Source organism: Conger conger, chromosome 8, assembly GCF_963514075.1.
Source record: "Conger conger chromosome 8, fConCon1.1, whole genome shotgun sequence".
Classification (NCBI taxonomy): domain Eukaryota; kingdom Metazoa; phylum Chordata; class Actinopteri; order Anguilliformes; family Congridae; genus Conger; species Conger conger.
The window spans coordinates 53807703-53824543 of NC_083767.1; the positions used below are offsets into that span (position 1 = coordinate 53807703).

At 45.1% G+C, this 16841-nt stretch overlaps 1 protein-coding gene across 1 annotated transcript; it reads right to left on the reverse strand.

Annotated features, from left to right (window-relative positions):
* Nucleotides 1-5022: 5022 nt before the first annotated feature.
* zgc:162331 (uncharacterized protein LOC793007 homolog) lies at nucleotides 5023-12937 on the reverse strand. Its single transcript, XM_061250702.1, has 5 exons — nucleotides 12470-12937; nucleotides 7910-8101; nucleotides 7308-7464; nucleotides 5584-5760; nucleotides 5023-5251 (listed from the first exon to the last, which is right to left on the reverse strand). The coding sequence occupies exons 1-5, from the start codon at nucleotides 12624-12626 to the stop codon at nucleotides 5023-5025; spliced, it is 912 nt and encodes a 303-aa protein (XP_061106686.1). The 5' UTR covers nucleotides 12627-12937.
* Nucleotides 12938-16841: the final 3904 nt, after the last annotated feature.

The following is a 16841-nucleotide window of genomic DNA, read 5'->3' on the forward strand; positions in this document are numbered from 1 at the left end:
CCACCCTGTCTGGCACCAATAATCATAGCACGGTCAAAGTCACTAAGATCACATTTCTTCCCCGTTCTGACATTCGGTCTGAAAAACAGCTGAAACCATGTCTGCATGCTCTCATGCATTTAGTTACTGCCACATATTTGCATTAACAAGCTGGTGAATAGGTCTACCTAAGAAAGTGCTAACTGACACTATATGTACATTTCACAGTAAAATGCCGTGATTTTGGAGTTCTGGAGCACCTACCTGATGTTAACTTTTCAGTGGTTGCATAGTGTAATTTCCAATGGTCTGTGCTTTCTTGTTGGCACTCCTATTATACATACAGGTAAGATGGTTCTGTTGCCAACCAGTGGTTGTGCTGGCTATGTTCCCTATCCTAAAGAAGTTATGTTATTCTTAGCGGTTAGATTCCCACGTCATGTTGTCATGTTAAAAGAAAGCACACTCTCCTGAAAAAAATAAGTGCCTTCAGATCTCTACTTCTGACAAAATGTGTGTGAGGTGGAGAGTTCTAGAATATATTTTCTTTTGCGTCACACTCTGGCGTCCAGAGAGGACTACGGTGCTTTTTCCTCAGTCAGTCTGGTCTGTCTCCTCTTTTTTTGCACAACAGACCCGTTTCACGGCGCCGGGCAGGTAGAGGACAGGTCCGATCAAGATCCCGAAATTCGGAATGGCGATGAACACCTGCAGGACGGTGCAGTGCGTCAGGTCGGCCAGCTGCCTCTTGTCGTGGAGCCGCGTCAGGAAGTGGTCGAGGGCCAGGAAGGGCACGTAGAAGGCGGCGAAGGGCAGCAGCAGGGCCAGCACGTTCAGCAGGGCCGCCTTCGGCTCGGGGGCCTCGTCCGCCTCCGCCGGCTCGCCGCCTTTAGAGAACGCGGCGCAGACCAAGCCCAGCAGGCTCAGCACTCCCAGCCCAACGAGGATACCGATCACCACCGCCAGCGGCAGCACGCTGGTGAGGAGGCCGTGGAAGTACACCACAAAGCCCACGATCGCCGTCAGCAGCCACACCAACACCGAGTACCACATGCGGTACTTGGAGCTGCCCAGGTAGGTCTGGTGACTCTCCCGCCTGGCCACAGCCATGTAGCGCTCCACGCACATGCTAGCGAGCAGCACCGGGCAGCTGAAGAGGTTGAACGTGGAGATGGCTTCAGCTGCGGAGAGGGACTCCTCGGTGGGCCGTTGGAAGACGCTGTAGATGTCGATGGGCAGGCTGAGGCTGTGGACGACGTTGGTCAGGGCGAGGTTGAAGCACAGCACCTCGTAGGTGGACAGCGCACTCTTGCTCAGCATCAGGAGCCAGAAAAGGGCGATGTTGAGAGGCAAGCCCAGTGCCAGGGAGGCCACCTTGATGCCCAGCCACACGTTCGCGGCAGAGAGGTTGTGACACTTGTACACCATTTCACCCACGTCAAAGACCGCCGACTTATAGTTGAGGAGGAGCAGCGATGAGTTTAAATGGTTCTCAAAGGGATCCCTCGTGGACATCCTCCCATCAGAGTGCTCCATTGGGACACCCCTGCTGTTGACCCAGACAACACCCTCACTCACAAGGACACAACCTGAGGAATACATAGTAGGTACCATCACTCCACATATTCTACTGTGAACAAAGTATGAGTACAACTTTTACAATGAACTGCACAGCCTTGTATAAACTGTGTATTCAGTTACAATCACAGTTACACAATTTATACAACATCATTATTGTTGGCATATTTTTTATGAGCATTCCTAATATATTCATGATTCCATCTGGTGCAAGGATCATCAAATTATGGTTCTTGAGGGCTGAGAACTGCTGGTTTTCCACCCTCCCTTTACCTGGGAGTCTGGCCAATCAATAGCACTAATTGTTCAGTTAATTACCAAAGAGAAAAGCCTAATTTGATGGCCAGATTTCATTATCCATAATCTAGAGAATGTTGAAGCACTGTAGAGATACCATCTGGGAACTTCTGCCACTCCAAAGTAGCCAAAAAATGTACTTCAATTGCTGCTGCAGCTGATTATTAATTTCTCTCCATAATATTTTGGTTATGTTGCAAAACATTTTTTCAACCAATCAAGTTCCATAGCATTGACATTGGATTTGTCCTGCTTTGATTGTGGACACACAGACATATCAGGCCTTTACTTTCCCAATCTGCAATCCTCACAATCCTCAACAATACAAAAGCCGCTGAAATATTTCTGAAATAATTCCATGCTACACTCACCTTTTGCTCGTTATTCTTGTCGGAACAGGACAGATGTGAAATCTGTGGACTGAGCGGGACAGAACGACGATGGACTGAGAGGTCAGATAGCACTGCTGCATCCCCCGGCCAGATTTCCACGTCACCTCTTCGCATGTTAAATAAACAAGAAAACATTTGCAAAACCCAACGAAGGACAATCGGAACGAATCTGGCAGGAACCAAATAAGAGTCAGATTTTACATCTGCATCTGAGCTTTACATAGCAAATGGAACCCATCCCAAAAGGTAAACACACCTTTTTTTTAATGGTCACTTATCAAAGTGCCTCAAAGACACATTTGTCTATCAAATTCTCACATTTTCCATGCTCCCTTGGGGCAGAGATACAACTTGCAGTATGTCATGTCCAGGAGTTTGAAGCTAAAATTGTGCTCATTCAGTACAACAATGGACCACCGTTCCTGGTTGAAGCAATAGGTAACAGGCTTTGCCCTTCAGGACCAGGCCTGGCGTTCAGTGTGAGGTCCAAATGTAAATTAGCTGCACTTGGCAACTCTAGTATTGGACTTTGTCACTTAAGGGCCTGAAATGCACAATAGTTAAAGTTACCTACTTCAAGTTTAGGTGATGGTGGACGTAAATGAAACCATGGAGGTGACATACACAAAAATACATATTAGCATGGAATATACTAATCTGGATACAAAGAAGTGCTGGTCTTAAAAAAAACCTCATATTTGGAAGTAATTGTTCTCGATTTACCCTTGGCAGGTATATTATGGAAATATTATGTATTATATATCGTACTGGTGCCATGGGTGCCAACATGGGAAAAGTAAAAGTAATTATTGGCACCCCTAACAATTATTGTAAATAATTATTTTTTCAATAAAAAGGTTAAATTGGCAATAACATTTTAATTAATTTAGTTAAACTCAGTCTAAAGGAATTTAATTGTGCCAGTTCATCACTTTCTGTTTCACTTGAGTTCAAAATAAGGTAACAAGCATGAAAAATCCATTTGTCATCCATCAGCATAGGAAAAACCAAAGAACTGTCAATTCAAAAGAGACAGATGGTAATTCACCTGGTAATGGGTACAACAAAACATTAACGTTTAAACATACCACATAGCACTAAGGGCAATAATAAAAAAATATGGAGTGGTTGCAAACTTGCCTGGAAGAGGAATCAAGTTCACGCTGTCCTCATGGATAGTGAGGAAGATGATGAAGGATTGCGGTTTAACTATTGCAGAGATTGGTTGCATCTTGGGGTCACCAAGTCTCAAAAAGAACCAGAAAATGCCACCTCCATACCAATACACTCTTTGAAAGGGTGGCATGAAGCAAGCCCTTACTGAGCATAATAAACTAAACAAATCATCTGAAGTTTCCCAAACTTCATTGGAATTATGACCGGAGGAAAGTGCTATAGTCACATGAGACCAAGGTTGAACTTCTTGGTCATACACGCCATCAACATACCTACTATCAAATATGGAGGTGGGTCATTGATGTTTTTGGGATGTTTTGCTGCAATTGGTCTGCGGACACTATTTAAGGCTTAATGGCATAATGAAAAAGTACTAGGAAATTTTAGCAGACAATCTGGTCATCTCTGCTTGGAAGCTGAGACTTGGTCGTAGGTAGATTGTCCAGCTGGTCAGTGACTCCAAAGTTTTTGCCCACAGAACTGCTGCCCACTGCATGGTTTTTTTTTGTTCTTCACACCATTCTCTGAAAACTCTAGAGGTTGTTATGCATGGAAATCGCAGGAGATCAGCAGCTTCTGAGATACCCAGACCACCCTGGAATCAACAATAATTCCAAAGTCAAAGTCACTTAGATCACATTTGAGATGTAGATGAGAGATGAATCTTAAATCGGTCGAACATGCAGAAAAAACAAACGGACACCAGATGTAATAAAATCTATTTATTATTTTAAGGAAACTTTATACATTTCTATAAAAATATGCTGGGATGACAATAGGTTCTGAGGCCTTCTGAAACTCCATTACTCTGTACTGTGTGCACACATATTTTATTGTGACTGTATTTCTTTGCTATTTATCTGTGGCAGAGAAATAATCAATAGAGCAATGACAACAAAAAAGTGCTTAATACAGAATTTCAAATCCTTCAAATAAAAGCATAAGAAATGAAAAATCTGCCATATTTTCATAAGAGCATGGCTATGGTTGCACGTATCGGGGTTAAGAGAACCCCTATGTAAATCACGGCAGGCTGGTAGCCTGAAAACAGTCAGCCGTTGCAACTGAGCCTGGCATCCTCTGCCTTTGCACAGTAAGTCTGATCAGCTGACATGGTTGGCCATTGCCAGCACAAAGAGACCTACACACTGGCAGTACTTAAGGATGCAATCACTTACATACACAGCTTCGTGTTTCTTCTGGAGTGACTTTCCTGCCATAAGAAGCCACACAGGGAGCAGCCATGGGCTTTATGCTAACACACCCTGATCAGGTGACCCCTGGGGGGCGAAGAGGGAGGATCGACACCTGACGATACCACTACTAAGAGAAACTATAAATAGATGTTAAAAAGATTGTTCTTCCACTCATCTCTGAAAGGAAACAACCGGGGGGGGGGGGGTATTCTGAATGTGTTAAACGTGTAAACACGCGAGGAAAGGAGCATTTCCATCGTCACGCCACCCCGGAGTGTCTTTGCATGATCTGCAGTGGATGCGCGCTGGCACAGCAGAGTCCTGTAGCCGTCACCGTGGCTACTGAGCGCAGCCCCCAGAAGGTGGGGAGGTGCTGTGGAACGGGGGGGGGGGGTTGGGGGTTGCTATGGCCACGGCCTATGCGGGGTGTCGTGGGGGCTGCTGTGGTAGGCGGGGTTGGAGTAGGCGGACATGACCTGCGGCGGGGGAGGGGCCTCCGCGGGCTGGGCGGGGAGGTGCAGGTACAGGGGAGCGGTGGGGGTGGGAACTCTCTGCAGCACCATCTGAGGGTACACCTGGTTGTCGGAGCAGTACAGCCCCGGGACAGAAGCCTTCAGCAGACTCTCCTGGCTCCTGTTTCAGGGGGGGGGGGGCAGACAAATTAAGCTCTCAGCTCCATCCGCCACCATTTTTTAATGTTATACATTGATTTAGATGTGTAGCGACTTAGCACAAGATATTTTACTTTACATGAAATGTAAGAAATGTAAATACATCAAATGAAATATTTTCACTTGGGTTCCCGAGACCACAGTTCCTGAGGAACCCCTAACCGAGCCAATCATAACATAATCTGGCCGGTACATGCAAAGGCCTGGATATACAGCATGGTCAGAGTATTTTCTACAGTGAATGTGGAGGTCAAGCTCCTGTGCCTCGTCCTATGGACAGTACCAGAAGCCCACCTGTAATATCCGCGGTTATCGTAGCCTCTGTAGCCGCCCGGGTAGAGTGGGCTCTCAGGGGGCAGGCGGTGGGACAGGTGGAAGATTCTGGGTGGGGGGAAAGCTTCCCAGTCTCCGTTCTCCTGCTCCAGCCAGCACACCCCCCTCCGAGACGCGGACCGTTGCTTCTCCCTCTTCCTGCGTGGAAGAGATCAGAGGAGCACCAGCTCGTTCACTCTGCCATAAGACTGTTACCTGCTTCAGATCACAAAAAATGAGGCAGAGAAAGTGTATCTCACCAGGGAATTTCAAATGGCTTCTGCTTTAATCTCACACATTATTAAACACCGTTTCACCATGCCGCTGCTTTATCTGGATTTGAACTCACAGCCCCCCTCCCCCCCCCCCCCCCCCGTGTCACGAGGCACTCTACGGCGTTATTGCTCGCTTTGACTTCTCCGTTATCCTCATCATCAACATCGCAATCATCATTAAGACGCTCATCAACGTGATGGCGGCTGAAATATTAATGCTCGCTGTAAAAAGCGAATTACTATAATGGGAGTGATGTCACGCGTGTGATAAAGCCAAAAACATGCGAGAGCACGTGAGAAGGGACGCCGTTAGCTCAGGTAGAAAATGTGCTGCGATCTCGAGGCTGGGGCGCGCTGAAAGCCCCCATATCTGGGCTGCGCGCAAAACAGGTTCCAGTATGAACATGGGGCAGCAGCACTGAGCACTAGGAATTTAGCTTATATATACAAAGATGGATGTTTAAATTCCTTATACTGGCACATATTTGTACATTACATTGAACTGTGGCAGTACATACAATATAAAATTAAATGAAATATTCAGCTCTGTGAGGAAATAAAGATTGTAATTCATGTCAAGTAATGATTCCACCTGCTGTCTATACAAGTACTGTGAAGACTCACTTAAGCGAAGTTAAGGTATTTTACAGTGCAGGTGTGTACCTGGTTCTCTCATATGCGCAAGTATGGCAATTCAATGTAGATATGTGCAGGTAAGGTGAACTGGTGCAGTGTGTACCTGGCTCTACAGTACAGGTGTGTACAATAAGGTTAGGTGAGTTATGTCCAGTGTGTACCTGGCTCTACAGTACAGGTGTGTACAATAAGGTTAGGTGAGTTATGTCCAGTGTGTACCTGGCTCTACAGTACAGGTGTGTAAGTTCAGGTGAGTTATTTGTAAACCTGGCTCTACAGTACAGGTGTGTAAGGTTAGGTGAGTTATTTGTGTACCTGGCTCTACAGTACAGGTGTGTAAGTTTAGGTGAGTTATTTGTGTACCTGGCTCTACAGTACAGGTGTGTAAGGTTAGGTGAGTTATTTCTGTACCTGGCTCTATAGTACAGGTGTGTAAGGTTAGGTGAGTTATTTCTGTACCTGGCTCTATAGTACAGGTGTGTAAGGTTAGGTTAGTTATTTGTGTACCTGGCTCTACAGTACAAGTGTGTAAGGTTAGGTGAGTTATTTGTGTACCTGGCTCTACAGTACAGGTGTGTAAGGTTAGGTGAGTTATTTCTGTACCTGGCTCTATAGTACAGGTGTGTAAGGTTAGGTGAGTTATTTGTGTACCTGGCTCTACAGTACAAGTGTGTAAGGTTAGGTGAGTTATTTGTGTACCTGGCTCTACAGTACAGGTGTGTAAGGTTAGGTGAGTTATTTCTGTACCCGGCTCTATAGTACAGGTGTGTAAGGTTAGGTGAGTTATTTGTGTACCTGGCCCTGCTCTCCTGGCGGTACTCTCTCTCCTTACTGAGTCGCTCCTGCAGGCAGCAGACGATGAAGGACACAGACATGGCCAGGATCACGATGCCACTGACCACAGACACCAGCACGGCCACACGCAGGCCCCGGTCCTCAGGCCTGGGGATGGCTGAGAGGGATGGAGGGTGATCACGTTTACAAAACTCACAGAAGAACAGAGAGGAGGTCTGGAACTGATGGGATTGTGGGCTGGGCCACTCTTTCACTCCCAGGTGTTGGTGCCCTTTGACCTCATCCTCTGAGTGACCGCTTAACCCCTAACCCCCCACCCCCACCTCATCCTTCGCCTTCAGCCTTTGACACTGGTATTAGGGATTAGCCAGTGGTTCACAATTTACCTCAGCTCAGAGCCAAAGTGTATTTAGTGAAAGCACAATGGGGATTTGGATGTTCTGTCAGCAGAACTGCTTGGATCTCTCTGTACTGTAAAATGGGGCCTTTTCCTTGGGGATTCTGTTTGTGTGGAGTTTAAATAAAAGTGTGAGCAAGCGAGAGAGAAAGAGGAAGAGGAAGAGAAAGAGAGACAGGCCGTGCTGAAGTTTAAAGACACACACCCTCACAGACGGGGAGGTAGTTGCTCCACTGGGGACTGCTAGCTCTGATGATGCAGGTGATCTTCTCGCTGCCAACCAGCTGGTAGCCCTCCCGGCACCAGAACACCAGCACAGAGCCCAGCGACACGCCGGTGCCGGTCTCCACGTAGAAGGAGCCGCGGCGTGGAGGCAGCAGGGACACGCAGCTCTGCCCTGCACGGCCGGAGAGACGGACACACAGAGCGTAAATCCGCCCGGGGAGAGGGGCAGTGGTGCAAGCCTGTCACATGGAGAGGGGCTAAGAGCAGGCTGCTCCACGCTCTGCCCAGATTAGAGGAGACAGATGGGCAGGGTTTCTACAGCAGCCCGGAGAGACGCAATGAGAGCATGAGCTATGCTGACAGAGAGGGCTTTTCTGATCTGTCACGCGCCCGCACACACACACACACACACACACACACACAACAACACACACGCACACACATACACATACACACACACACACATGCAAAGCAGCAAACAGCAAACAATACACACATACACAAAATTAGTGCAAACAATACACACATACACACTATGTGCAGTCAGTGACAATGCTTCTATTGTAGAACAATGTTAACATTAGCCTTGGAAAAGGAGGAAGATGCAAATTAAGTGTTCCCTGCTCTTGCTGGGGTTTTTTATCGCTTTCGTTGTCTAAACTTTAGTTTCCTGTTCATTGCAGTGAGCCCCCACATTGATACCCCCCAGACCAGGACCCTATGCAGAAACTTCCCACAATAAGATTACAAAATACTCATTAAATAAACCAAATACGTCTCTCTGTCTATCTCGCACACCGCATCTACCTCAGTCCAAGGAGCTGAGCAGTATTCTGTAACAAATTCTACATCCAAAATCTCCATAAGACCCATGCAGGAGCTGATGAGCCCCCATTTTGGTGATTTTCCCTGATCTAACTTTCCCTCGCAGCTCTGCTCTGCTGCATTAGCAAATTAGGACAAGCAATGTGCTGCTGGCCTGTGACAGATCTGGGAGGTTTGTTAGAGGCAGTTACTGCAGAGGTGACTCTGATGAAATACACAGGAGGACACATTCACAGTGTGTTTTTCCATGGTATATGGAACATGGAATGGTATAGGGTGTTTTTAATTTAGGAATAGTTAGAACAGCTTCACATTTGAATTCCCATACATCCATCAAATCAATGATCTTTCCTGAACTTGTTCCTGGTCAGGGTCATGGGGGGGGAGGGGGGGGGGGGCTGGACTACACCCTGAACTGGTCGCCCATCCACCGCAGGACACACCCACCTTTCACTCACACACTCATTCCTATGGGCAATTTAGACTCTCCAATGGACCTAATCTGTGTTCCTCAATAAAAGGGCTGGCATGTATAACTTAACCTCTGAGATTTTCTCAATGCGTCTGTCTCTCATCCATACTGGGGTTCTCATCACTATTATCTGACATGATCCGCAGAAGTATGGAGCCACCAGTCTAAGAGACAGAGACCACTGACAGGAGCAGGGCTTATGTGCCAGGCTCATTCAGAAGAGATTAACTGGCATGGCGATGGCGTGCACTGCCAAAGAACTTTGATGACATGAAGAAACCTGACTCTGCAGTAGAACAACTCTCTCATTCTTCTTCCCCCACCCCCCCTTTCCCCTCTCTCTACTTCTCTTTCCTTCTCTCTTTCCCTCCCTCTCTCTCTCTCTCTCTCCCCCTCAGGGGCCTACCACCGAAGGCTCTCAGAGCGAAGTGTGATTAAATAAAGATTAGACCGTCTATTAAAGATTTATCCCCGCGAAGCCGTCACTGACGGCGAGGCGGGCGATGGGGGATCGAACGCGAGAGCCCGCTCCAGAAGAACCGCACGGCCGCTCGACGGGAACGTCGGTCCCCGAGCCGAGGGCGAAGGGAAGGCGGTGAAACGGAGCGGGCTGATGATACCCGCGTCCTCCGCGCGCACCGCTCTCGCTCCCTTCCCGAAGGCCTGCGGGGCGAAGCAGCCGTACGTGACTCTGCTGGCGATGACGTACGCTCTGCTCGCCACGTGCGCGGGCAGCACGCGCGGGTTTCTCTAGAGTTCACTGTTCGCCACAGCGAAGGCTGAGAGTGAAAAATATAATGGGCACGTGCCTGACCAAGTGCGTGTGGCACTATAGCCTTTGGTCAATGTCAGTCACACTTCACTGAGTAAAATTGTTCATTTCATGTGCAGTAATGTGCAGTAAACATTCTCATAACCCTTTTCATCCTGGTCTGATACAAGGCTGAGGAATGGGGAAAAGCAACACGGGTAAATTAGTGTTAAGCAATGCTGCTCAAATGCTGGCCTTAAAGTCATCTTTCTGCAAACATACTGGACATACAGCAAAGGAAATTATTTCTAAAGTTGCAATAATTTGAGCTGTTAAAAATATACTTCAGCTGGCTGAGAAGTGGTGGCGAGCAAACAGTTTGACTCAAAAACAGCCCTTTTTTTAAGTTTCTTCAACTGCAGCCATTCACTGGCTGTTTGTTTAATTTGGTGCGGGTGTTGACCCTGTTTCCTGGTGAAACACGTCACTGGAGGAGTGTTAATCCAACAGAGCGCATCTCCAGGGCCGAAGGAAACGGGTATTCCTGTTATCCCCTGCTCCCTGCTCCTGCTCTGTGACATAAGTACTTAAGTAATCCCCTTTACCTGCGTACATCCCCTGAAGAAGCCAGCAGCACAGGGCTGTGCATTTGGGAGAGTCAAGTCTCTGGTTGGAGTCAGTCTATGAATGGAGTCAGTATCTGGTTGGAGTCAGTTGGTGTATGGCGGTGAGTGGTCAGTGAAAATAAAGTACTCTGTCATTAGGCACTTTAATTGAGCTTATTCACAGGACGGGGACTTAAATCATTATGCTCAAACCAAGGCACTTGATGAAATCCAGAAAGTCTCAATACTCTTGCAAGACCCCTGTAACATAGAGGCTGTGGTAACCAGAGAACCCGTGTGCCCATAATCTGTGTTGGCACAAACAGTAAACCCATAGTTCCAAATGAGTAGTTAATGAGAAGTTCCAGATCAAATCTAGATAGATCTTGCAAGTAAACAGATGAGCCTTGGTTGGCTGAAAGGCCTTTTTGTCATCAAACACTCCTATTCCCAAAGATGCTTATCTCTACACTACAAGAAAGCACCCGTTGTGCTAACCCAATGGGAAGTGAAACAGATTGTCCATCAGAATCTTGTGTTAATGCCGACCACCCTGCCAAATTAAACCTTTCATCCTTGATCAATACTACAGCCAATTCAAAGTCAATGCACTAGAGGGGAAAACTGAAACCAATGCATCAGTAGTACAAGCCACGCAACCCACTAACAGGTACAGAATATCCATAATGAAATACTTCAATGTAGATTTGTAAGGATGGTGCTGAGAAAGAGAGGAAGACATCAATAACACAAGCTCACGTCATGTGATGTGGCATCCCTGTTGCTGTCAAAACCCTGAACACTACAATAAGCACTGTCTTTCTCTGTGTGTCTAATGAATGACTCCACTCTGCTCTACCATACAATGCACCCTGTCTTTAACAGTGAATAATTAATTTAACTTAATTTAAGGGTTGCATTATTCTATTAATCCACATGTAGAGCACAACTTTCTTAATCAATTATCCCCAAAGCTAAAGTAGAACTCATACAGACAGCTTTCTTTTCATCTGGGCCTAATATCTGAATACATACAGATAAGAAAAAAAGGAAGGACCAACACGATCTGCGATTCGGCATAGCAGTATATAACTTGTTTCACAGCTGGTAGAACAGTTTTAAAATATGTAGCCATAAAAGAATGCCAGGTAATAGCCATTTAAGTTACAGTACCTGCAAAATGGTCAATGAAACCATACATATTTGAATATTGATATAAGTGTTCAAGTGTTCATTTAATTAATGTGAATGAAACAGACTAAGCATTTCATGTTAGAAAGTTTCCAGCGTAGCAGTGGACCATGAGAAAAATAACTGTGTGGTCCAGTGGTTCAGTGCATTCAGTCAATCAGCAGAACAGGCTTTATGGAAAATCCTGCTGACCAGAGCAACAGCACTGAAGCCTTCATTCTCACATTGTTCTGTTATGAATCAACTGTGTGTGTGTGTGTTTTAAACCCTTAAGGAGATTTGTATAACTTTGTTTCTCTGAGCTTTTGTCTTATATGTGCATGCAGACACGTGACTGTGTGCTGGTTTGCTGTGTGTGTGTGTGTGTGTGTGTGTGTCTTTGCATGCACATGTTTTATGCAGTACTCTATATGCGCATGTCTGTACGTGTGTGCACCATCCAACCGCACTCATATAGACATCACACAAGTCACAATCAGTGCACCCCACTCTCCAAGGCATGCTCATATAGCATAAACCATAACATCAAGTCTTACACCAAAGGCCTTAACCCAAAGCGGAAATGATGATGTGTAAACAAAATGCAAGTAGACAAGTACAGTATCACACAAGATGCTCACTGTTCATCTGATATGCATTCATTACTTTAAGGGGAACCAGAAAACAGCACTTGAAGTATAAATGTTTGTATCTCACCTGTGTAGTTACTGGTCACCGCATCGGTGATATTATGTGCATCTTCCACAGATGGGACAGGAGTCATCTTGAGGAGGATGGGACTGACTGATGACCCCCAGACCGTCGTGACCCTAAGTCCCCACACCGTCCACACAAAGGGCCACAGTGGGCTCATATTCCCTGGCCCCGTTCCAACTGTTGTGGGGCCACAACCAGTTTTTTGGGGTGCCCGCAATGTGGAGAGTAGCCTTCACTCCTGCATGCCCAGGTCCTGTTATTTTCTAACGATTACTTCCCAGTCAGCTGCAAGAAGCCGATTGGCACTGGGGATGAGGAGGATTTGTCGTTTCTTCCTGTTCTCGCAAAATCTCCAGCTCCCTACTGATGTTCCCCTTCAATTTATTCTCAAAACAAGGAGCGAAATTCCTGCATTTTCAGGGTTTTATTTCCCCCCAGAACTCTCTGGCGTCTCCTCTTCGCTTACTGTAGTGGTCTTTCCAGCTGGCGTTCCGCAACTCCGCCACTGTCACTGTTATTCGCAGCTGTAGCGGACGAGAAGTCTTACGTAATACCACCCGCTCTTGTAGCAAGTAATTTATGCACTCTTAAATCCTGACCTCACGGGTGTTTTTTTTCCTTCTTGCGAGGCAGAGAAGAGCGTGTGTGCAGTGCATGTGGAAGCATACTGTGTATGTGCGTGTGCGTTTGTGTGCGCGCGTGTACTCGTGTGTGCGAGCGCGTAACACGGACAAGGAGTGCGCTGAATTTGGGACTTTTTAGATTTGTAAATATAAGGTCTACAAATTAATATACATGTAAAAATAACATAAATTCAACAAAACTTCATAACACCTTGAGGGAGTAATCTTTAAAAAGCAATTGAACGTATAAATGATGGACGCAAATAATTAATATTGTCAATAGACCTATGTGTTTAACTCGAAATATATGTTGTTTTTGCCTAAATTAACTACGAAGTTGTTTATTCAATACATACAACCTTAGATTAAGAAACTGACACATAACTAGTCGTAAGCGACTTCAGTTTTTCTGAAATGGGTTCTGTGACTCGATCTGTAAATTTAACTGACACGAAGAGGTGCTGTCCCTGCCATTCTATCTTATTTTAGAAGTGCGTATAAATTATTTAGCAACCTGGAAACATACAGTTGCGAGTTCTACGGATTAGCATTATCATACTGCAATTTAGTTCTAAAAATATGCACGTAATCCAACGCGTAAATGGCAGTAAAACGTATTAGACTGGACCTCGGAGGAGCTTGTATCTTGTTTGACTCAGTCAGTTTTATTTTAAGGTAGGCTAACATCAAGAGGGTAAAATAGTGAAACGAGGAAACTTAAGATAAGATTCACTACAATCTAATTTTACGCACGGAATATACCTGCAACCCAATGCCTCACTAATGTACTCCTCTGTTTAGGGAGTACATATTTATAGTGTCCGCGGTTATACAATAATGCTTTGTATTAAAAAGACAGGTCAAACCAGCCTGAAACACGTTTTCGGCAGTGAGATAATCCCCAAATTATTTTACGGAGCTACATTACTATGCGGTATTATATAACGTAGCTGAGCTCAGTGCAACAGCAGATATGGACTGTAAGGATCTGCATGGAACATCAACGTACAAGTGGCAAGAGGTTGTTTACCAACAGTACTACAGTGTGAATACAGTCTGTAGTGTGAGAATATGTGAACACGCAATGCCGCTCACACGCAAAGCTAATTCAGGCATCACCAGGCCAGGGGGCTTTGCAGACAGACATGGCAGTGTCTTGCCGTAGAGTAGATATTTTTAAAGGATGTATGCAGACAAAAACAGCTATTCTTAACCCCGCACACTAACAAAGTAAATTTAAAAAATGCCTGCAAAGGTACAAAGGCTTGTTACTGTCTGTATCACGATATATACTTTGTCTGCTTTACTGTAAAATTTACTTTTGATTTACTTACAGAACGAAAGTGTTCCCCAGAAAGTGTACGCACACTATTTATGTGTGTACGTGTGCCCCCCATTATCTCCCTACAATATTAACCAGGCTCCTAATGTCCAATATGCACAAGTAATATAAAACCCCAAGGGTTGGATCACAACTGTGCACAGCTCGGATGGAGCTGCTGGGAGCAGAGAGGAGAGGGGAATCTTTTTGATGACGGACACTGCTCTCTGCCAAAGCCTGGGCATCAGCATCTCTCCAGGGAGGGGGCTGTCAGGACGATTACTCTGCGCCTGTCCCGTTCAGCAGTGCCTGAGAACCTCGCACCCCTGCCGACAAGCCCATCGGAACCTTTTACATCCTTCATTCATCTCACAGTGAAAAAGAGCCGCTTACGGTAATGAAAGGCCCGCGTAATGCAACGCAACGTCCTCGCAGAGACGAAGCGCATTGTCACATTCGCCCCGCCCCACAAAGCCAATGCCAAATAGACACCTAAAAAAAACGCGGTGAATCGAGGGAAGTGCTGACTCAATACAGGAAGCAGTGTCATGTCGTTCAAGATGAATGTCCTCAGATAACCAGACAAAACATCCTGGATCAGACCTTAAAGAAGACATACGTGTACAACATTGTCTTTGTGGTTAATATGTTTACTTGGTGTGCATTAAACTCACATATACAAAGATATTTTGGTGATTTCATTTTATTTTATTATCAACAGCAATAACAGCACCCCGACCCCCCACGACCTCCCCCTCCAACAGGCTATCCAGATACATGCTATCCACCTTATATCAATCCAAACTACCCCCTATGCCATTCCCCAGGAAAGAGAGAGAAAAAAAAGTGCCACAGCTCACACCCTATTCAGATTTTAAGATTGAAAGAGGTTTAGGGGAAGTTAGGCAACAAGGAGTAAAGAGTGTTTATGTAATATTATTCATTCATTATTCTGAATTCCGCCCAGAGGGGTGACATATGTGACATTTGCCACATAGGAAAACAAAGATATGGACCCTTGGGTCAGGTCATACACAGACCAGCAATGGGCTGGCATGACTGCTTCACTTCTGCTTCACATTTCTTCAGATAAGTCTGTTTAATGTCAACAATTCTGATCAAAGCACGAGATACAAGTACTGACCAATACTGAGTGACTAATTTTCATTGTGAGATCAAATACATTCTACAGTCTATAGTTCTTCTGATGATGTCTCTATTACTGTAGGACATGGACTATTTTTGCATCTCCTTTCCATTAATATTCCGTCCGCACCACATACACACGTCATGCACCCCCTTCCTTTCACTCCGTTTTATCTCCCATTCTCTATGTCTGTCTTTCTCTCATATGCGTGCACACGCAGAAGCACACACAGTTCCCAGATTAATGGTTGCTTTTTCAAAAATAAATGTAGGGAATTTAGCCAGGTCACGCAAGAGCAGTGATCTGAAAAATAAAGTTTTTGTTCTTTGAATCTGTCTGTATAGTACCTTGTGACATTGCTTTCCAGTTCAAGGTTTCCTTTAAACTATCAAATTATGTCATTTGTATGCATTTGTATCTTTCACCCCACCCCTCCTCCTCCACACACAGAGCCTGGCCACGCCTCTGATGAATTCGGTCTTCCCCGTGCCCTCTACCGCAGGGCACTGCCATTGCAGTGTACATATTTCTGCGAGTGATTCTGATGCAAATCAGTGAATATCCCATCAGTTCCCTTTGGACAATTTAAAAAGCAATTCAACTACGATGAAATACACCGACATTGTATGTAAAAAGTTTAAAAAGTATTGAATCAATTCTCACATTTGGTAAAACTGCCTTTTATATTAATAGGAGCACAACAGATACAATTCTAAGTGCATTTTGTAAAATAAATAAATAAATAAATAAATAAATAAATAAATAAATAAATAAAATAAACAAGTAATACGTCAATTATCTGCCGTGAATATGAGAGACTATGATATTGTTTAATTACAATAATGAAGTCGTGAGTCCAACGTTTTTGCATTAGTCCACTAGATGGCGGATCACGACCATGCTCACAGCATTATGACGCAACAGAATTTTGGTATGGTAACGTATGTCGATAGCCTTCTGTTTAACATTCTCAATGTGTTAAAATATAGCTATTGCAAGACTACTCTATTTCTTAATGCGAATAAGTAACGATAAGGTTATATTACTTCTACATACAAATGTGTTACCACACCATTAAACTTCATTGTAATGTGAATATTCCCAAGCTGAAAACAGTGCCGCCTTCAAACCTTTGAGTCAGTCACCTTTCATCACACAGAAGAATGATTGGACCATGAATCTGTACGCACAACTACTGTACCCTGATTGGCCATGGAATAAGTGGAAGGGGGAATTACGAAAGATTACCTATTCAGTCAACATTCTTCGAGGTTCATAAAT